The 22,887-nt window shown below is 37.1% G+C and overlaps 2 protein-coding genes across 5 annotated transcripts; both read left to right on the top strand.

Annotated features, from left to right (window-relative positions):
* Positions 1-8,493: 8,493 nt before the first annotated feature.
* LOC135583534 (plant cysteine oxidase 2-like) lies at positions 8,494-11,450 on the top strand. Of its 4 annotated transcripts, none has more exons than XM_065117118.1 (6): positions 8,494-8,835; positions 8,916-9,163; positions 9,893-10,032; positions 10,106-10,265; positions 10,411-10,635; positions 11,154-11,450. In XM_065117118.1, the coding sequence occupies exons 2-6, from the start codon at positions 8,929-8,931 to the stop codon at positions 11,270-11,272; spliced, it is 879 nt and encodes a 292-aa protein (XP_064973190.1). In that variant the 5' UTR covers positions 8,494-8,835; positions 8,916-8,928; the 3' UTR covers positions 11,273-11,450. The 4 variants fall into 4 exon arrangements, with proteins under 4 accessions (XP_064973190.1, XP_064973191.1, XP_064973193.1 ...); XM_065117119.1 differs by having other exon boundaries at positions 10,414-10,635; XM_065117121.1 differs by having other exon boundaries at positions 8,495-8,835; positions 9,893-10,011.
* Positions 11,451-15,223: 3,773 nt separating this feature from the next.
* Positions 15,224-18,844, top strand: LOC135616118 (WRKY transcription factor 72A-like). Its single transcript, XM_065115294.1, has 5 exons — positions 15,224-15,370; positions 16,280-16,375; positions 16,522-17,037; positions 17,255-17,368; positions 17,690-18,844. The coding sequence occupies exons 1-5, from the start codon at positions 15,284-15,286 to the stop codon at positions 18,629-18,631; spliced, it is 1,755 nt and encodes a 584-aa protein (XP_064971366.1). The 5' UTR covers positions 15,224-15,283; the 3' UTR covers positions 18,632-18,844.
* The last annotated feature ends 4,043 nt before the right edge of the window (positions 18,845-22,887 follow it).

A 22,887-nucleotide genomic window follows, 5' to 3' on the forward strand; every position in this document is an offset into this window, starting at 1 on the left:
ATATTATTATCATCATTCAAGGGAGAAAAAATTAGAAGAAAAAGAAGGGATACATTGGAGAATAATAGAAGGATGACTATTGGAGGATGTTGATAGCTAAGCTCAAGCTTAAATCGAAATAATATTTTTGAGATTTAATCGAATCTTTCTCTTATCGGGAAATCGTTCGGAAGGATACGAGAAGAAAATTGATTTCACAAAAGTTATAAAAAGAGAAATTAATATTGGTGAAAATAACACTATAAAATTATTTTTTTAATTTTATTTTAATGTTATTTTTCACATGTATGGTATTTTCGTCAGCAAATCGATGACGTGAGAAGAAACAACATTAAATGTTTTGTTTTCGTAAATATAGAAACTCAATATAACTCTTAGAGCATGAGGATTGAGATACCAAAGTTAGTTAACTATATAAATAATATGTAATTAGTTCAAATTAAATCAACTTGATCTCGTACGATAAGTGGCAGTTTATATTGTTCTAAAATTTGTAAGCCAAGCAAATAAATCATCTATCGCTTGTCTTCTTAATTTCTTCGTTCGTTATATCAAAGTAGAACGTTTCATAAATTTTCAAGATATGTTGTTCTTATTTTATGTCCGATATCATTTCCTTTTGATGTTTCCATCGCGATCTAAGATCCACTGAGACTTTGACGTGTGGGTTCATAATAACAGTTCATCTTTATTTACACTCTCTCCAGGCATTCACCTTGGTCACGAGGCGTTCTTTTGGATCGCCAAGGTTGAGGAAGGAGATGCCTGAGGTGGACCTTGGTCAGCATGGCCCAAACTTATAACTCTGAGGTCCATGAGAGTTGTAGTCATCTTGCATGCTCTGATGTCTCATGGACAGTGAAGATACGGTATTCTTTTCAGGTTGGGTCATCTCCACTTATTACCCCTCCTTTTAAGTAGATTGACCTATCTCACCATTTAATGGTTCTGCAATTCCACTCTAAGCAGATTAGATGCTCATTTTTCATCCGCCCATCTCGTTCTAGTGAAGGAGTACAATCGCCACCACCGATTGATGGAAGGATGTGCAATCCACAATGAACAGAAATCTCTATGGAATTACCATAAAAGCAAGTAGCTCTACCTGAAACTCCGCAGTAGAGAAGTGGGCACTCTCTCGGTGGTACTTGCAATTTACAATAGATGGCACAGATTGAAGCGCAACTTTGGGCGACAAGCTCTCATGTGATTTCGTAGAAGAAAGCTTCTGGAATCATATGACGGTAATATTACTGGATTCAAGGATCATGCTAGATGCTCATATCGAATCTGGTGCTGGGAGCAAGCTTTAGAGGCAGATTACTTTCTTCTTTTTCCCGCAATCACTATTGCTTCAGGTTTCTTTATTATTCATCATAGAAGTTACATATTGATGTACTTCTTATTCGGTAATCATGCATGCAGACGAAATAGTGATCATCAGGAAGATTAGTCCTGCACGAGGTGGGGACATTTATCCTTGGAATGATCGAGATAAGGGAGGAAGATTAGTACCATCAGGAAGATTACCTGATGAAATAGTGATCATCAGGTAATCATGCATGCAGACGAAATAGTGATCATCAGGAAGATTAGTACCATCTTGAAAAGCATGAAGCTGCAGCCAAAATAAAAGGAAAAGAAGTATTAGAACGTGCTCTGATCGCACAGTCAATATTGGTTTTGTGAAGATTATTACGTGACAATTGCAACTCTCTTTCTAAAATACTTTTCCATTATCACATGTGAGAGGCTGTTTCTTTGTTGTTCATCAACGTTTTCAGGCAATAAATAGGCACTTTCGCCTTCTTTTTCTCTTGCAATGGGGAGATTGGATCCATTGACGGGATCCTGGTGTTCCTATGGGCATGCAAGAGTTGAATCCACACGACTTAGCATACGGGGTATATTACTGGTTCGTAGTCAAACCAAATATATGTATAAGTACAACGTTGCAGACTGATGCTATTAAAGTCTTTCCCTCTGTTCGTTTAGCACTTACGTAAGAATATTAGGTGAGAGGCAAACGTTGTTGGATAGGGTTTAAGATCTCCAATGGCCAGCTTTCCAGAGATGAAACGAAGTATGTGGGGTAGTGCACACTAGTGATGCTGCATCTATCACTAAAATACAGTTTAGCATATATAATTGGTGATTGCCAAGGTATCCACCTTTTGAGCTTGCCTCTAATCTGGGATTAAGATATGCCCGAAGCTAGTTTGGCCACCCACCGTTTTTAGTGGCCACCCATAGTTATGCACCTATTAGTAGTATTGTAACACTCGTTCTCTGGTGCAGCTATTTAAGTACTCAACATCACCGACACTAATTAAGTCCTCGTCTTCATTTTGCATGTGTGGTCACAAGCAAGTGGGTCGCAACCAATAACCCTTTATGCAGTATAGATTGGAGGTTTCTGCCTTGCAATCTGATCTCTTTTAGATGGGATGATATATTTTTTTTGGACCAAGTCATGATTTCACTGGATATATAACATTCGAGTTTAGATCCAGAAAGCTCAGTATCTGGATTTCTTTATGTCCTTCGCCTATTGTTAACGAATCTACGTGCCTTTTGGATGGAAATAATGTCGATAGGTTTACGCTTGATAATGTCTTATCATGTGGGGAGGAAATCTGATGCTGGACCTATATATTTCTATTGCTACTGTTTTTAGGGCTGCATCTGTACACTATTCTTTCGGGGCTGATGGCACTTCAAAAGAAGAATGGAGATCGCATGTAAGTGTAATTTTTTTAAAATAATAATAATAAGGTATTATTATTCTAAGATTAAATCAAATAAAAGAAGAAGAAAGAAAAAAGAAATCAAGACTGAAGTAGAAAAAAAAACAGAAAGTTATATTAAATTTCTCCAAAAGAAAAAAATATTTATAGAATTTTAAACTATTTTTCTTGAGTTTTATATATCTCAACTGTTACACTTGCATAGATTTACATATGTAAATATTGTTTATTTATAAGTATAGAATAACAATTTGATCAAGAGATTATTATCTCTAAACTCTATCTAATCAATTTATTTATAAGATAAAAGATAAAAAAATCTAAATTATTTTAAAATATAATATTTTAAATCTTAACACTCTCTGAGTATATTTTGGAAATAAATATTATCTTTTTTTCAAAGGTCTTTAAATGGTCCTTGGAGACAGATTTGGTAAAGATATGTATGATATTATCTTAACTTTTAATTTTTATTAGTTTAATGACTCATTGAAGTATTTTTTTCGAATAAAATAATTTTTAATTTTAATATGCTTGGTTCTTGCATGATAAATTAGATTTGTAGCCAATCTTAAGACACTTTGCTTGTCCTACTATAAAATAATTAATTTATTAATTTGATAGAAAATGTCTTTAATTAAATGTCTTAATCATATATATTCTTAGCAACAAGTGAGAATCCTTCCATTATACTCGATTGTAGGAGAGATCGATTATTGTTTCTTACTAGGTTAGAACCATATAAAAACACATAGCCATAAATGAATATATGATTCTCGTTGTTACATCGAGATGTAGCTTCCTTGAATATTACATAGAATGACTTAAAAGACTAATTCAAAATGTAATATCTAATATTATAATTGTTAAGAAAATTAGATAGTCAATAAAAGCATAAAAAATGAGGGTGAAAAAGAGCATTGCCATTATTATAACTTTAAAAACCTTCTTACTTTTGTTAATTTCAAGCCTTACAATAATTTTTTTTACATAGCTTATTTAAGAGATAAATATACATTTTTTTTTACCATAGAGGAAGACATTCTACACACCAAGTTACCGAAGCTCTCATTTAAAATTAGCTAGAGTAATTATCATCCTAATAGATGTCATCTTGGTACTAAAGGTTTTCTCATAATCTTTATATTTTTTAGAAAACTCTCTTGGAATAAGTCTTATCATATAGTGATCTATACTTCGGCTTATGTTTTATCTTATAGACCTATTTACAATTAATTAGATCTATATTTTATAAGCTTTGGCACAAAATTTCAAGTTTCATTTTTACCAAGTGTTTTCGTTTTTCATCATTGGTATCCTCATACTTCATAACACTTATGGCCTTATCAAGACAAGTAAGCTGATTCTCAATTGGTTCAGAAAAGAAATAGTAATATATACTTACATTATTGCCATCTCTATAGCATATTAATTTGACAATTATTTTTTATATTAAAATTGATATTTCATGAATATCATTATTCTTCTATCACTTTGCTCCACCATTAGTGATGAAAAAATAATAAAAATAATTACATATTAGAAATAAGATGAGCCAAAATCAATAGAAACACTAGATGACGAAAAACACTTAACGATAAGCTTTGACTATATATTACTTTGTAAATGATATTTTCAAAAGAAACTACTTGTGGAGGATAATAAGAAGAAATTTCATTAAGTATAATATCTCGAGATGCCATAAATATGTGTTTATAGATCCATATATTTCTAACATTTTTTCCTTTCATTATAGCCAATAAAAATATATTTCTTAACTTTAGCATTAAGTTTGCTTCTTTTTTAGTTTGGTATGCAAACATAGCATAGAGAATCAAATACTCTGAAATATTTAATATTTGATTTTTCATTATGTAAACTTCAGATTAATTGACTAGAGGAGTTTAATAATATAAGTTACACATGCAACACCTTATGCCTATAAGACTTTAAGTAAATTCTTTACAAGAAGCCAACACCTATAAGCTTTCACGAGAAATTGAATCTTTCATTCTACCATATCATTTTATTGTGATATGTTTACATATATATGAGTTTCAATTTGATATCATGCTCTTTGCAAAAGAAGAAAATTTTATCAGAAGTGAACTCCCCATAATTATTGGTGGATAACCTTTTAATTTTCTTTTCAAAAATGCTTTCAACGGTTAACTTGAACTTTTAAAATTTAAAAAAACTTCTAAATTTTTTTTTTTCACAAAGTAGATGTAAGTGAACTTTGTAAAATCATCAATAAAATTAAACATATAATTAGAACCTAAATAAAATAGAGTTTGAGTAAAATCCATTAGATCATTATGAATAAGCTGGAAGAAAAATTTACATAATGAAAAAAAAAATTATTAAAAGATTGCTTGTGTTTTTTGCCATATTAACAACTTTCACAAACTTTATTACCACTAAAAGCAGTAAGATTGAGAAGACTATTGATTAGATATCGTAATACTTAATTTGAGAAAATTTATATGATCAAGTATAGTATGCTCGATTGATGCACTATCATTTGCATTTATCATATCAACATAAGAGTTAGATGTTGACAAAATATAAAATTCTTTGACCCTTTAATCAGTATATAATATATCTACATTAATTCTTTTATGTTATGAAAAAATTTGATGTCATTAGGATAAAAAAGAATATAATTTTCAGCATCAACTACATTTACAATAGAAACAAGATTTTCCTTTATACTTGGGACATGGTGCCCATTGCACCATTGTTCAATGTAATAAAATTATTATCTTTATTTGAAATTATGATAGTGTCTTCCTTTTCCATTTAGTGAACAATATTACCTATCATGATAATTATATTATTACCTTCATATTGATGAAAATTGATGAATTTGATATCATCACCAAGGAGATGATTACTACCTTTTGAATCAACTATCTAGTTATGTTTGAAGTTGATGGATGCCATGAACTTAATAATTTCAACCATAAAATATTTGTCCTAATCTTTATCATTAACATTGGAACAATCTTCTTTATTTGTAATATTTCCTCATTAAATCTTAACATGATAAATTTTCTTGATATAGCCTAATTTGCAACACCTATAACACTTGATTTTCTTTTGATTTATACCATTATTCGAAAAAGAGTCTGGCTTGCTATTAGCATAATCTTTTTTTTCTTTTATTTTTATCATTATTTTTTTTCTTATTTGTAAAAAAGACATCTTCATCTCCTCTTAAAGTAGAAATCTCCATTATTTAATGAATTAAGATTCCTGAGAAGTAAAAAGAATTTTTAATTTTACTAAGGATGATTGTTGAACTAATCCTTGAATAGATGTAACATAAAGAATAAGAAATGTATTCTTTTTGAAGATCATGAATAATATAATATTTTATTAATGCATCATATATATACTCATTTGGATATAAGAGTAATATCCCTAAACATAAATTTTTAATCTTTAAAATATAATAAGAAATTAAGATATCATCTTAGATAACATTTACTGAGCCATATTATTTTTGTTGAGCAATGCATCAAGAGTGATCAAAACCTCGACTAATTTACAACCAATAATATATTCAAAGAGATCATTGGAAATAAATATTTTTAACATAAATTTAACTTTTACATTTAATGTCCATCTTTAATGTCTTCACGATGTCTCAATCTAGAGCATTTGGTATTGATGTTATATTACCACTAACCATATCTCATAGATCTTCCTATATGAGATGGGATTCTAAATAATTTTTTTCTGGTCTTATAGTTAAACTAATTAAAAAGTTCAATATCAAACCCACCAACTTGATTATTATAACTCATAGTAAAAAAAATATTATCTTCTTCATTAATAAGATTTTGAAATATAAATTATTACCCTTATGGCTCTGATATCCTGTGAAGAATGTATAATCTTTTCTCAAATAGTAATAATAAGGTACTCCTAGCTTAATATCAAATCAAATAGAGAAGAAACCAAGATAACGTAAAAAAAAAGAAAACTATATTACATTTTTCAAAAAAATACTTACATAATCTTAAACTACTTTTAGACTTCAATCAACCAACAATCTTAATTAATATAGAAAAATAATTTTAATTAATAGACATTTATCTTTAAACTTTATGTAATCGATTTATTTAAAGATAAAAAAATATTTTAAATCTTAATACTTCAATATTCCATGCAAGTCATGAACAGTTGCCATGCGGATCGGAGTAAGAAAACGTGCATTCCTGTGTAGCTTTCATAGCTTCTCGAGTTTGTTTCGTCAAACAAAACATAAAGCAGCAACGTCACGTAAACAAACTCCAATGTGATAAAGATTGGTGGCCGACAAGCGCCGCCTCGATCGGCCAAGCAAATTAAACAAGTAGCTATCATCTCCATTTGTTTCGTCAGCAGGTTAGAGAAGGGGACCCGTGAAACCTTGGGAGCTTCAGCTCTCAATATACATTACTGTAGCGAAGACTCCTCCTATCGATATTGATACAGATGAGTGTCACCTCGAAGCATGATCCAGCAGATCACAGGGAGAGATATAGGTAAGATGATTTCAACAAATAAAAGCTCACACAGGGATATCCTTCTAGATATATTGCCATGTATCTGATCCTAGGAAAACTTTCAGATCCCCAAAAGGATCTCCTTTGTGATCAGAAATGCATGTCCTAGGGTCTCAGGGCATCTTCCAGCTTGTCGAGGTTAGCTATGACCTCCTTCCTGGTTGCAGTTCTATGCCAAGAGAACACACATACAGGAGTGATTTATTCAACATCACTGTTCTTAATCTCCTATTATAAGGAAGCTCTCCCACTGTGGACGTACGTATATATTATCAAATGATATGAACTGCAAGGTCCGCTGCACACGTCCTTTCAGATTATGATTCTCCCTGGAACGATTCCAGTCCTCGTCTACGATCTTTGGCCATATGTTTGGGGCCCGCAAGATGTTGGCATGTATCTACAAGTCTTTTTCTTGGCGGGAATTCCGAAAAAATCGAAGGATCAAAGAATAATAGTGCTACAGTAGTGCACCATTCTGAGTCCAAATTAGGTTAAAATTTGCACCATACTAAGACAAATTAAGGATCCAAATTTACTTCAGTGATGAATTGTCCATTACCAGACTGTCCATTCATTACTTTTTACTCTAATGATTCGAAATTAATGCACCTATAGCTCCAAATCAATCTCGAATATTTAAGAATGTTTAGAAGAAAAAAATGATCAGTTCCGTGTAGTTCACATACTGCAGTTGATACTTTTGTTTTTGGTGTGTGCATAGACATCGCAATTAATACTTCAATGATAGACATAATGAATGATCATATCTGTTTGCACCAACATCCTATGACGGTTGTATAAGCGCTTCACTACTACTTTGAGTCGTGTGGTTCTCATATGGTTGGCCTCGACCATGCTTACCATAACCCCTACTAAAAATACATATAAACGGGGAACAAATTCTTGAGGCATCATAAGACCTTAAGCTTTAACCAGTCATATATTACTTAATTAAATACTCAAAGGTCCACATTGTTGATTTATTAGTAGACACCGCGGCCTTTGCAGCATGAGATAGACTAAGGGAGGAAACTGCTAGTAGGAGGTGACGAAGGGGCAAGAGATGAATACCATTTCCAAAGGCTGTTTGAATGGAGCACACAGGAAACTAGATTTCCTCCCTTGCTTGGCCCGTGGTTTCCATTCCAAACAACCAACTCCAAATGACCCCTTCTCTCTCTCTCTCTCTCTCTCTCTCTCGTCACCCTCTCCCTTATTCCACATCCACATTCATGTTCACATCCCACAAGCGATCCCCTCTTCTTTAGGAGGAGAACCCATCCACAAAGAATCGAGATTGTGATATTGCACTCTGCAGCCAATTAGTCTTGTCATATAAATATCAAGCCGACTATATTTCACACGATGGAAACAATCTCTTCCTGCCTCTCCAACCTCTTGCTTTCCTCTCTCTCACGATAGAATTAGCACCGCTCCCTTGCACCAGTATCCGAGTTCATTCGTCTCTTCGACATTCTTTTGGCATCGACGACTCCGAAGACCTCATTGTTTTCTCCACTATTGGTGAGGTAAGCGCTACGGGGTATGTGTGGTTTCTGATTTCATGTGGTGAAGGTGTTTGTGGACTGGTCTTCTCCTTCTGTTACAGTGCTAATTGCTTGATGAAGGTTGGGGAAAAGTTGGCGGAGCAGACGGCGTCAGAGGTGTCGGCCAGCAAATCAGCATCCGAGAAGAGGCGGCAGTCGTCGAAGAAGAGCGGAAGGAAGCGGAAGAATCTTGGGCCGAGGCCGTCAGCCGTGCAGAGGCTGTTCGAGACGTGCAAGGAGGTCTTCGCCAATGGAGGGCCCGGGATAGTTCCCTCGCCGGAGGATGTCGATCGCCTACGCTCCATTTTGGGTGTGTTGTTCGTCTACACTTATTGCTTGTTGCATTTATATGCGAGAGTACTATGTTTGCTACTTACATATATTGCTAGTTCTAGACATTTAGGTTATGCTGTCGTAAGAAACCATTCGATTAAACATGTGGCAACAAATGCTTTCTTTGACAGGCGACCTGACGTTTCAGTGGTATTTTTTTCCTTCAAGCCTTACAATTTGATCATATTCCATGCCTCTTTCTTATATAGTATTAAAGTGCAAGCTTCATGTGGTTCATAATTCTGAACCTTGCTTGAAATGTTGAACACGTGATTTGGTTAGATTTGTATCATGTGAAATGTGTTTAACGCTATGCACCCCACTATCAAGAAGCAATCTGAACAGTGAGTTGTAGTACGCCACAGTCTGCCATATTAGGAACAAGATTTGTTTAACGGAGATCAACAATCTTGTTAAGCTTTATTGAAGATGTAAAAAAATTTTATTGAAGAAATGAAAATGCTTTAATACATTAACATGTCCCTCTCCTATATTTATACAGCTTCTATTTATAGAGAAAGAATTTTCCTCAACAAAATAGAGGATTTTCTTCGACAGAGAGATTTTCAATATATTTGTAAGGTTGCTGCGAGCAAGCATGTACGACACAACTGTTTATGTTTGTCTTAGATTCTTTCCAACCAAATATGATATGTTCTAGTAGAACTTCTTCTTCTGACTGCTGCAATTATTTTCTTACTTACAGACAACGTGGATGCCTCATACGTTGGTCTTACACCAAAAATGCCATATTTTCGACATGGTGCATCCGAAGGGAGGCCGCCGATTACATACTTACACATTTACGAGTGTGATAAGTTCTCGGTGTGCAGTATTATCTCGATGGTATTACTTCGATATACGCGCAAATCTATATATGCTTCAACTGTTTCCTTGTTTGCTTTATACACCCGTGCAGATTTGCATCTTCTGCTTGCCTCCCTCGGGTGTGATTCCATTGCACAACCACCCAGGCATGACGGTATTCAGCAAGCTTCTTTTTGGATCTTTACACGTCAAATCCTATGACTGGGTTAATCTACCTCAGGACTCCGCTGAGATTGTCGATCCCTTGCACTGTTAGTTCCAGCTTTCTGATAATGACTTTTAATTTTGGTCTATCCGAATCTCCTTTCTGCCTCTTCCACATCACTAGCTGTAGACTGGTTCTTCAACTTCACACGTACATCTTGGTGATTGGCCTTCTTGTGTTTGCGGTTTTAGCAGTTCAACCCCCAGGTTTGCGATTGGCAAAGGTAAAGACTGATGGCACCTTCACTGCGCCTTGTAGGACCTCTGTGCTTTTTCCACAGGATGGAGGTAACCTGCACTGTTTCACTGCGAGAACATCTTGTGCGGTGCTGGATGTGCTGGGGCCGCCTTATTCCAATCCCGAAGAAGGAAGGGACTGCACCTACTACAACGATTCCCCATACGCTAGCTTTTGTGGTACGATTATTAATACATGCATATGTCAACTGCGCAAACTTTCATTTGATCGATTTGGCACGTTCGTGTTTTGACGTCTGAGAGACACCCACCAAGAAAAAATTGCCTTGGTGGAATACTTTGGCACCATCTCTGCAAGGATTCATATCTACAAACTCTTGGTCGAGTAGAGGGAACCGACCACTAGTTTGAGACTCTGGTTGGGGGTTGTCGGTGTGGTGATTACTATCATTATCTAGAAGAAACGTCCTTGATATGTTCGTTCTTGGATCAAGCAGAATTCATGTCCTCCTGTCCGGCAAACCCATTTGTCATTCTGGGATAGTACATGGAATGTCAACACCGGATATTATGAAAAGCTCTGGAGTCGATTGATAGGATCCAACCTTTGGTGCCACTATCACCTACTCATTTGCTTTTATAAGATCTTATATTGTTCATCATGTCTGTGCAATTTCGAGCCTTGCTGTGCGTAATGCCCGTGAGTTTAGCATGATCACTAAAATGCTGTATTACAGGTGATGCAGAGTTACTAACCGATGATGGGGAGTATGCTTGGCTTGAAGAGCGAAAGAAACCTGATGAGTTCATCGTAGTTGGGGCAAATTATAGTGGTCCAAAAATTATGGACCAATGATTTAGTTTTGATGATGTTGCATTCTTGCTGTCGGAAAGAACGATGCTATAATGTGTAAACACAGAATCCAAACGCAGAGAGAAAGAGTTGGGAGGTGTGCTCAAAGAAAGAATTGTCGATGCTATAATGTGTAAACACAGAATTTCAGTTTGTTTCAATGAATTTGATGTTGAGAAAACAGTAGAATTGTGATGATGCTGCTCCATTAATTCTGCCTGTCATGGTGATTTTATTTTAGCGGCTATAGTTGAAGAAAAGAAGGTGAAGCTGTTGGTGGATTTGGAAGTCATGCACACTTCGATTGCTGCTAACTCTATATGGTGGATTTGGAAGTCACATGATGATTTCATAGCGTTGCTTGCCGGATTGGTCTTGTTTTTCCTTGCGTTATTTGTAAACCTTGACTTTGCTGGTATAGCAGTCAGATGAGAAAGACCTAATATGGGTTGATCCAAGGAGTGATTGTTCTTACGATTAACGGGGTAAGGATGGTATCAGCTTTTTGGTCAGAGATGTTTATGGTATTTGTTTCATTACATGCTGCAATTCTACCGTGGACACTAGCAGTGTGAAGTACTAGCGACTATGCAAGGCTGTGTAGGACATTTCAGTTACTTGGTGGACATCCTCAATTGATTATATATATATATATATATATATATATAATCAAAGATATTTTTCAGTCTATTATCGATGGTTTTGTGTCAACTCATGTTGGAGGGTAATAAGGTTGGTTTGTAAATTTTGAGACATTGAATATGAAAATATTGTATCTCTAAAAAGATATCCATTAACGTATTATTGTACAATTGATATATCTCAGGTTTTAGTCGAGTGTTATATATTAAAAAATAAAAATAATTATTTGTGGCTAGATTTTTATCTTATTTTTTTTATTTTTGTTGCGCTTTGATGTCAAGGGTGACTTCTATAATCATAGATTATTAAGTTAATATATAGTTCACTTTGTTTGAAAAAATAATAGCTTCTTTTTAGGCCCCTGCAGCACAAAGGTATGATCCTAGTCCAGTTGGGGGGTCTCTTTTCTAAACCAAAGAAACCATTATTACCAATCCTTTCCTCTTGTATTCAATGTTTTTTGGGAGAGTCAAAAGATGCAACTTGGTCACTGATCTACAACCAAATTTATTCAAACACCAAAAGGAAGATCAAAAGTAATTCCATCTGAGTGTAACTCAGCCAATCAAGTCCATTATCATATTCTGTAATCATGATATATCCCTCCCACAACCAATGTAATCCCCAGAAAATTGTCAATATTTTACATTAACACTTCAAAGATGCTACTCCAAATGACATTAATTATGTGGCAACCGACCAAACTATCCTTAAGCTTTTAACATCGGATATATACTAAAGATAAAAGGTAGCATGCATAATGGACATTGTCTAATTTTCTTTTGAGGGAATACCAGATGGCTGGACTACTTTGCTCCACTATGATGACTGTTTTCTGAACCATTGGAGGCGACAGCTACTGGAGTACAAACATATCATTAATTATTGCTTATAAAGGAATTCCTGCCACTTTTACATGGTTGTGGATCAGTGTCAAATATGTACTTACGTACGTATTATGTGCTATCTGTTTTAGCATCATGTGGCTTTAGATGGTAGGTTATCTGGCCTTTAAGCCACATCTCGTCCCATCCATCAACAAGGCCAATTGCAGTTTGTGTTTTCCTGCGTTGAAGGTAAGTGACAATGGACATACATGTTCATCAGGCCAGGAGGAGCCTGGCAGATGACTAGCCATTGCACGCAACCTCCATTGACATTTTGATATCTCTTATTAATTTCAACTACTGACAGCTAATTAATTCTGCAAAATAGTGGATATAGCAGCCATTCTTGCAGGAAGTAGGTTAGACTGATGCTTAAATCTCAAGATTTGCTGGTCAACTTTGCGTTGCCGCAAAAAGTTTGGTGTACCGAATTACACCTTCGTCTTGGTTTGTCAGAGGAGCAGATATGTTCTAAGAACGCAAGGAGAATACACCCTTCATTCAGTGTCCATGTTGCCGACACTGAGCTTATATATACGTCAATATAGCTTGATATGTTGTCTAATATCGATTAATTAGTTCCATAAACAGTATCAAACTATTTTCACCAGGAACTTTGGTTGCTGTTCTTTCTCTTTCTTCGCCCTCCGACGAAGAAAGAATTCTTGTGAAGCTTAATGGACGGAGCACGAGGGTAAGCGAAAGATTTTTGGCTTAAATGATGATGATTGAATCACCAAGATTGCCCTTCTTGGATAAACAATTAGTGCCAGTGGAACTTCCTGCAAGTGGTCTTAATGAACTACCACGATGGTGATAGCTCTTTTATCAGTAGCAAGTTGATGTAATGTCAGAGGTAGGAATTTGCAGTTCCCTTGGTGTTCTTCAATTCCATTGTTGACGCTAGGGAGCAAATCTTACTTGGAAGTCCTGATCAAAGCTTAAAATAAGGGTCAGTCCAGCTTCATCTTAAAAAGCCTATATGGAGGTCTGATCAAAGCATTGAACTACTTTAATATGGCGACAGCATTTTCTTTTCCTTTTGTTATTCTTTAACAAAGATTGACGTACTAATCAATACCTTTCAATAAATATTAATATTATATAATATTATAGTCTATTTTTTTGTCTTTTGAGTGTAAACATCACCAGGCCGGTTTGAAGAAACTATTCTAAGCTCGGCTCACATGGTAGAATAAGTTCATATAAGGACAGATCATGGAGGAGGAGGTCTACGCGGACTCAGTGGCTCCTTCCATTTTCTGCTTCCTTTGTCAACTTCATCAAAAATAGAGAGGAGCTTTGACCCTTGGAATGCGCGCATTGACTAATGGCTCTACGTTTTACGCACATCTATTCATCTTTAAAAAAAGGGGAACCAGTCGGCATCATGAGATCACTGGAAAACTTCTTCTTGTTTTCTTCTTTACTTATTCAACTGAAACCATCCAAGAAAAAATGAAGCATGATCTGCAAGAGATGACATGTGTTTGAAGCTTGAAGGAGACGCCATTACCTAACCAGGATTATGCTAAGGTTCAGAAAAGAAAATTCAACGCCAGTGTTTCAACACCTTGTGATATATCTCGAGACAATTTACTCTAAAACAAGTAGCCAGCTCGTTCGATAATAATTTGTTCATTATATATTATAATTTTTCCAAATAAATATTGAAGTTAACTAATATTAAGCATAGTATATTTTCATTTTTCTTTTAAAGTAATGTCATATGGTTCTGAACTCGAATTTCGTCTTCGTCATTTATTTTTTATAGAAAAAATCTACTATATACGTCATCTAAGAGTTGAATTCAGATTGAGTCGTCTAATAATGACTAAAAATAATAACAAATGATCAAACAAGGATATCATATGCGCATGCATATATTAGATTTATAAGATATACGGCAGCATGAGGAATTCAGAAACTACAATATCCTTGGGACAAAGAGAACAGAGATAATGGCAGCCTCGGAAAGTCGTCTGTGTGTGCAAGAGAAATTTTGCACAACTTCGTAAAAGTCACCTCTTGGCGTTGACTTGTGACCTTGTCGTAGGTAAATAATGAGAATCCATAAATCCTAGCCCGCGGTTAATCTAATGCCTGCGGAATCTGGGAACGGTGAGAGGTGGGAAACCAGGAGCGGATTAGGTCAAGGTGGTGGAAGAACGAAAGTTCGAAGGGGTCCGAAGACTGCGGCTGGAAGCGCTCCAAGTGACAACATGTCTCACACGTTGAATCTCCTCGGCTTTCTTTTCGGCTTATGTCAGCGACCTTAAGGCCATGTTGACATTTTACATACTTTTTGCCTGGTAGAGATAAGCGCTCAGATTTGGTTTTCTTTAAACAAGTCAAAGCTGGAGGCTTCCCTTTATATATATATATATATATTAAGGGGGAGTTCAAGGACGATGGCAATTTAGAAGACGGATCACAATACTGTACGTGCCATAGGAAGAGGAGGAGGAGACCTTTGTTTGTCGCGATGGAGGTGGTGATCGAGAAGCCCGATGTTGAGGAGGAGAGAAAAGTAGGGTGTTTTCACGACGACCATGGCGACCAAATCAGAGAGGTTTGGCTTCCTCTTATCTGTCTCTGGCACTTTGATGCGTGAATTCAGTACTGCAAGGTTCTAGGAATTGTGTAGAAATGCTTCTTCCACTTTCTGCCTCTCATCTAATTTATGGATGCTACATATTGGAGAATGTTTTCGTATAAGACCAGCATACGGTTCAAATCTCGGCATCTATTGTAAGTTTTGGGAGGGCCATTTGATCTCATGACCCTAACATGTTCTTTTGATACATCCAAGTCATGCACTTGACCTCATCCAAGAAGATGTTGATGTCAACAAACATGAACTCAACTTTTAACTCTCAGATAAGAGAAGCAATTCTACCTATAATTGTATTTGTTTAATTTTACATTAGGAAGAAATCAAGATGGATCTCTTTTGTGTGCATCATAGAAATTCATACTGTTTCTTTTTGTTCCAAAGGAGTATCTCCCAACTTCTACTCATCATATGGAGCTTAGGTTTGGAATCCGACTGATAAGATAACTAATTATTTTCTTATGCTCGTTGATGACTAGATAAACCATCTTGAAGAACATCAAGGTCATGGTTATCTAAATATATTAGCAGTTGCTTATGATATATTATGTCATAACTAATGATTTGGCTAATAGTACACAATATGCATGATTCCGCACGGTGTTTCCCTTGGTTTTAGGATGTTAGTCTAAGATCTGTTCTTAGTATTTATTCGATTTTAGGAGGATAGAATTTAGAACCATTCAACAAGAGAGATATTATCCACCAAGAACGTCTTCCACCAATCAAGAGTATGTTAATCACAATTTTATGTATATCGAGTGAACCAAGAATTAGTCTTTGCCATCACAACAGCAGAAACCCAAGTAAATAGCTTCACATCTATCTCCTGTTCAAGGTTCTTAGCTACATGTGTTTGCTTAACAGGATTCCACCTTGATTCCAAGTGAAAAATGGGCCATGGAGTACACATCTGCAAGGCCATCATCTTCAAATCCCAAAGATTCAACTTCACTTACTCAGGTAAGATTTGTCTTCCAATAGAAGTTAGTCCACTTATTCTAGACTTAAACCTTGTTTACCAAAAATTGTTTTAGGCTATCCAAAGAATGATTGATTAAATCAATAAGCATAATATATGTTTCATGAGCATGTTTAATTTTTTGTAGGAACACCGACTTGAATCCACTAAAGCAGAAATGGTTGAGGTGAGGGAAGAAAACGAAAGATTGAAGATGATTTTAACTCAGATTACCGAGGATTACCGGTCTCTCTCCGATGTTGTTCGACGAGAGCAAGCTAAGAAGCCTATTAAGAACACACCAGCTGATGATGAAGAAGTGGAAGAAACTATCTCATTGAGACTTGGGACAAGCTCAAGTGGGCAAAGGAAGGAAGACAAGATGAAAATAGTTACAGGCAAAGACAGTGAAAGGTTTGGAGGATGCCTAACGCTTGGACTGAACATGAAATTTGAAGGGTCTGATGACAGTCTCAAACAGCCGGTGCTGAATCTGAGCTCAGACAACAGCTCCGACGAGCTCAAGGAAGAAGACACCGGCGCGGAGCCATGGCCACCAAGCAAAGCAGCGAAGAATGCCAGAAATGGAGATGATGAGGTTTCACAGCAACCCCTAGTCAAGAAAGCTCGCGTATCCGTTAGAGCAAGATGCGATGGCACCACGGTCTGTACTCCAAACTATGTCATCATCTCATCAAACATGAATCATCATCATCTTGATTGCATACATGCATGCATGCGAATTCTTGGTGGATACAGTATGTTAATTACATTAGTTTGCAACATAACTATTACATATTAATATGATAAGAGTAAGCAAACATAAGTAGTACATAAATGTTGAGAACTTCAAATCCTCATCAGATTTGTTTTGATTTCAGATGAATGATGGTTGCCAGTGGAGGAAATATGGGCAGAAAATATCAAAAGGAAATCCATGCCCTCGAGCTTACTATCGTTGCACAGTTGCACCAGCATGCCCAGTGAGGAAGCAGGTATCTCTTCCCTGATTGTTGATTGCATTAGATGATCCTTAAATTCATTATATATGCTATTCTGATGGTTGTAGATAATTCTAAGAACTAACATCATTGAGTCATATATAAACTACTTCCTACCTCTTGTCCAGAGTAGTTTATTTAGGGTTTGCATGATACAATCATCTTCTGTATACTAAATGGTATACACAGAAGATTAAGCTCCCTAATCTCTGACTTCCACCTCAATTTGTCGTACATATTAACTGAAGATTACTCATCATCATCATCAAAATCTAGCAATCTATATTAATTCGGTTGTTTCTCTGAAATGTTCAGGTGCAAAGATGTCAAGAGGATATGTCGATATTGATCACCACCTACGAAGGGACTCACAACCATCCACTGCCAATCTCAGCGTCTGCCATGGCCTCCACGACCGCAGCTGCCGCCAGCATGCTGTTGTCTGGTTCATCAGCATCGCAACCTGCCGTCGGTTTCCCTGGCTCGTTTTCCACCGCCATGTGCAACCTCGCCACCTCTATTAATGGCAACCTTCATGGCCTAAATCTCAGCGTTTCAGACAATCTCAGATCGCAGCAGTTTAACCTTCCAAACCCTTTAATCTCTTCCATTACTTCCCATCCCACAATCACTTTAGATCTCACCGCACCACCATCATGCAGTTTCCAAGCAAACCAATTCAACAGTTTCTCATCAAACTTCACCACCACCACCCCAAGATACTCGTCAACGAGATTCAACATCTCATCCTCAGATACTAATAGCTTGCCGACGTATGAGATCAGTAAATACTTGAACAATGGAGCCAAGCCATATGACAAGAGCTCAGTATCTCTGAGCCTTGGCAGGCAACCCCATGACTATCTTTATCGATCCTATCTGCAGAAGACCACCAAGCCAAGCACTCCTCCAAACCAGCATCCGTTGACTGACACCCTTGCAAAGGCGATCACGTCGGATCCTAAGTTCCATTCAGCACTAGCGGCCACCATAACATCATATGTCGAAGCTCGCGGAGGCAAGGAAGCTGTTGGCCATGGTCTCGAGTGGGGAGAGCAGCACTTGAATTCACTTGCGCTTCCCTTCCCGGCGGCACCACAAGGGAATGGTTGTGCGACGTCGAGCTACTTTAACAGGTTGCCGGGGTTGAATTTGAACACCCAGCAAGGGAGTCTCCTGCTGCAGTCATCCCTGGGGTTTCCCAGCACCAAGGGTGCCTCTGCCTCACCACGAGATCATAATACAGAGAACATGTAGCGAATGCTTAAGATATATTTCAGATTTGCTTCTTATAATAATTTGCAAAGTTTGAATGGTCCGCGGTTAGCTTACACAATCAGTCTTCTAACATGGTTAAAAAATAAAAGAAAGAACGTATACATCAAAAAAAATGTTTGAGCATTGTAGGTGAGGTATGTATTCCTTGTAATATAAGGGAGGGTCTCAGGTCGTTTCCTTTTACTCGTGAGAGCTCAAAATCTCCAGGAGGAAAACCTGACTTCCACCAAAGAAACCAGGTTTTCAAAACTTACCATGGATCTGATAGAAAAAGTAATAACTTAATTACCACATAGGCGATGACATGGGTGGAAGAGCTTGTGCCCTTTCCTTTCTTGAAGAAGCTTGATTGTATTCATATGTCCTTCTCCTATATAAGGGAGTATTTCCCTTAACAGATTAGAGGATTTCTCTTAACAGAGTAGAAAAATATCTTCATATAGTTGAGAAAATCTTATCTGCTATCATATGTGAAAAACTTCGTGAGTGAGTCGACTAACTGATCAGCTGAATGGGCATGAGAAACTCGTAGTTGATAGTGGATAACTTGATCTCGCACAAAATGGAAGTCGATAGCAATATGTTTCATGTAGGAGTGGAACACCGGATTAACACACAGATAGATAGCTCCGACATTGTCACAATATATTGTAGGAGTAGAGTTGATTTTGGGTTCTTTGAGCAGACCCAATTGAGTTCTACAATGGTAGTGGCAATGGTACGGTATTCAACTTCAATTGTAGACCGTGCGATTATCTTTTGCTTTTTAGAGCTCTAATTGATTGGATTAGTGCTAAGGTTGTTTACAATTTAGATCACGCATCAGCAACAATACACATACAGAAATCAATGGAGCGGGGATATTAAGCATGACTGACGGACAATTGAAGGAACCGTCAATGTAACCTAACAAGTCGTATCTAAATAAGAGATTAAAAAATTGAGTCCGTCAAGATGTATAGTTACCATCTTTTGATAACTTGAAAGAGATTAGTATGACTGCATTGATGGAGATAAGCCCTGTAGGAGAAAAGCTATGAGTCCCTGCTTTACGATAGGAGGAAGGGGAGAGGGTGGGGGGGGGGGGGGGAGGAAATGAGTGAGACGAGTAGCTGCTGCTACAGCTGCAGATTGCTGTGCATGCTGCTGTAGAAGCTGCTGAAAACTGTTGCTACAGCGATAAGGAAGCTGCAGTGATGCTGCAGCAATGTTAAAGAAATCTGCAGCGATGCAGATTGCTGTGCATGCTGCTGTAGAAGCTGCTGAAAACTGTTGCTACAGCGATAAGGAAGCTGCAGTGATGCTGCAGCAATGTTAAAGAAATCTGCAGCGATGCTGCAGCAGGAGAAATTTGTGAGAAATCTACTAAAGCTCCATCGGCCTCAACGAAGGAAGCGGCAGCAGCAGCAGATGCAGCGAAAGCTGCTGCAGTAGAGGAAGTAAGATGCAGCGGCAGATGGAAGCGGCTGCTGCTGCAAGAACTGCAATCATTCCTGCTGCCGCAGGAAAGCAGTGATGGCTGTGCGGCAAGGATGACAGCAGCGGCACTTCTCGCTCGAGCGAGATGCGGAAACAAGGAGGAGAGGTCACTGGCCGGGGAGCAGTTGTGAGGACGGCGACCACCACGGCAGCGTAGGCGAGGTTCTTGCGAGGACGGGAGGTGGTCGAGCGGTCGGCGAGTTCGGACTAGCTGCGGTGCTCCGAGAGGCAATGGGTGACGGAGTCGGAGAGGCAGGAGAAGAAGCCCACAGGCGCCGGAGGAGAGGTAAGCAATGGCGCTGCCCTTTCTAGCTGGACAAAGATGAGGAGGCAGCAGGAGAGGAATCATCGGTCTTCTGCAGTGGAGGAAGGAAGTCAACACCAGTCCTTCCGGCTTCCACACGCTTTGGGGAGAAGGCTCTGATATCATGTTAGAAAATGAGAGAAGAAATTACGGAAGAAGTTTGATTGTATTCACATGTCCCTCTTCTATCTATATATATATATATATATATATATATATATATATATATATATATATATATATATATATATATATATATATATATATATATATATATATATATATATATATATATATATATGAAAAGGAAAGAATTTTCCTCAACAGATTGATTGTATTCACATAAAACTTCTAACACTTGTATCCATTCCTCACTTTCTGTGGCAGTGCGTAAGCCATTCAATCCGTAGCATTCAATAAATCATCGCGTGCAAAAAGATAGTTGACAGCAGGAAGCAAAATTCTCTGTACTTTGTTATTCATGTTAAAATAAAAAAAAATCATCAAATGTTTCGGTCAGTCAAAAGACAAATGTGGCATGATGTTTAATTAGATACGTTAGTGTTAACACAAAACTGTAGACGGGTGAGTCGGCTTGGTCAGTCTACTGTCGAAAGTGTAGGTGGGAATCTCAACGGGGGAGGTGGTTTGCCATGGGAGCGATCTAGCCCTTATACGATGAAGTCGGGTTGGAGAATTGGGTTATCCTGCCTGTTGGGTCACCTCTTAGTTGTTTCTTCGGATGGTGTCAGGATCCTTGCACAATAGGTTTGTGTCGGGGGTATCCCGGTTTGACTATTCTAATGCTTAAATCAGAGAGAGTTGGAGGGGAAGGGTAAGAATGTAAGTAAGAGAGTGAAGAGCTCTTGCTAGCTTGTCCCAGTTTGATCTATGACTTTTATACCCGGGCGCTGAGTGGCCTGGACATATATTTGCCAAGACCCCTTTTACCTTGTACAATGGAGACATTAATAAAGATAATTTATTGACGTGTGTCCTTTAATGCCTAGGGCGAACCACTAGAGGGACACTTTTGGACTGACTTTCTTATCCTTTTAGGTTAGGCAATGAGTGATCCCTTCATCGACCATTGGGAAGAAAAGACTAGTAAAAGTTGATCATGTCGTTAGTCATTATGTCGAGATATGATTTTTGTTAATATATTAGTTAAGAAAAGGTCGTGGGTCATTTCTAGAAGTCAGAACAGGTGATCTCCTATCGATAATTATAAAGAGTAGGTGGCTCTTAGACTTTTGCTTAGATGTTGCTTACATAAGCTAGGAGTATTAAGATTATCTCTATCAATTAAAAAATAATAAATATAAATATATTTTGATGGAATTAAAAAATATAAATAAAAAAAAACCCGAAGCATAATTTACTGTCCTAAGTCATAGTCTTCATACATGTTTCTTTAGAAAAATTGTTCCAAGATACAATCGATCCATCTACATGCATGCTCATGAAGGATCATTAAAGATGACCCATTACCAACATAAAAATAAAATTGAATGTACGAAGAAGAAGAAAGATGAAATTAGAGATTTTTCCTCTGATGATGAACCAAACTTATATAACATCTAACATCTTTTGTCTAATAAGATGATTCCCTGTCGTGACTACGTAGGACTTATCATCTAATAAAATGATGTCATGTCGTGGCTCCATCTTACGGAAGCACGTCGCATGGGAGACAACAAAAACAGATCGTTGCTATAAGGGCGAAAAGATAAAATAAAAAAGTCAATACATATTTAATCTTTTATGTGTTTGACTAAATAATCTTATCAATCAAATTAGTTAATGTCTTTTATAGCGAGTTATAAGAAGGAAAAATGATTTTACTCAACTCCGATGCGAAACTAAAATAAAATTAGCTCATTAATGATTTAACTTCAACTCTAATGTCTTTGATAGAGAAAATTTAGAGTTCTCACGTTAGTCCATTAGCAACCGCTACAAATTTATGGGCATCGTCTTTTCCATCAATGTGGACCGATTACTTGTCCTGATGACCATCAAACATGTGACGATGTTGCTATAGAGAAGTCAAAGTCTTTACCATGAGAATTCACACTAGGCATATCAAGTCAACTGTTAGTCGACAATATCCTCCCATGATCTATGCAATACCTCCACCCAAGTCGAGGGCAAGCCACACTGCAACGCATCTGTATCGACTTTTGGCCATCGCCTTTGACATTTCTGGTTCTTGTGCTCTTATGTCCATATCACAACTGCTAGATATCTATTACGTCGTCCTCTTTATTAATGCAGATCCATTATTTTCCTGATCACCCCCATCAAATCATACGAGGTTACTCTAGAAAAGTTCAAGCTTGTACCATGTGAATTCACACTCGACATTTCAAGCAATTGAAGAGTCAGTCCACGAAACCCTCCTATGGTCTACATAATATCTCCACCCGAGTCGATCTTCGTTAGTCCTACC

The sequence above is a fragment of the Musa acuminata genome, chromosome BXJ2-7, assembly GCF_036884655.1.
Source record: "Musa acuminata AAA Group cultivar baxijiao chromosome BXJ2-7, Cavendish_Baxijiao_AAA, whole genome shotgun sequence".
Lineage (NCBI taxonomy): Eukaryota > Viridiplantae > Streptophyta > Magnoliopsida > Zingiberales > Musaceae > Musa > Musa acuminata.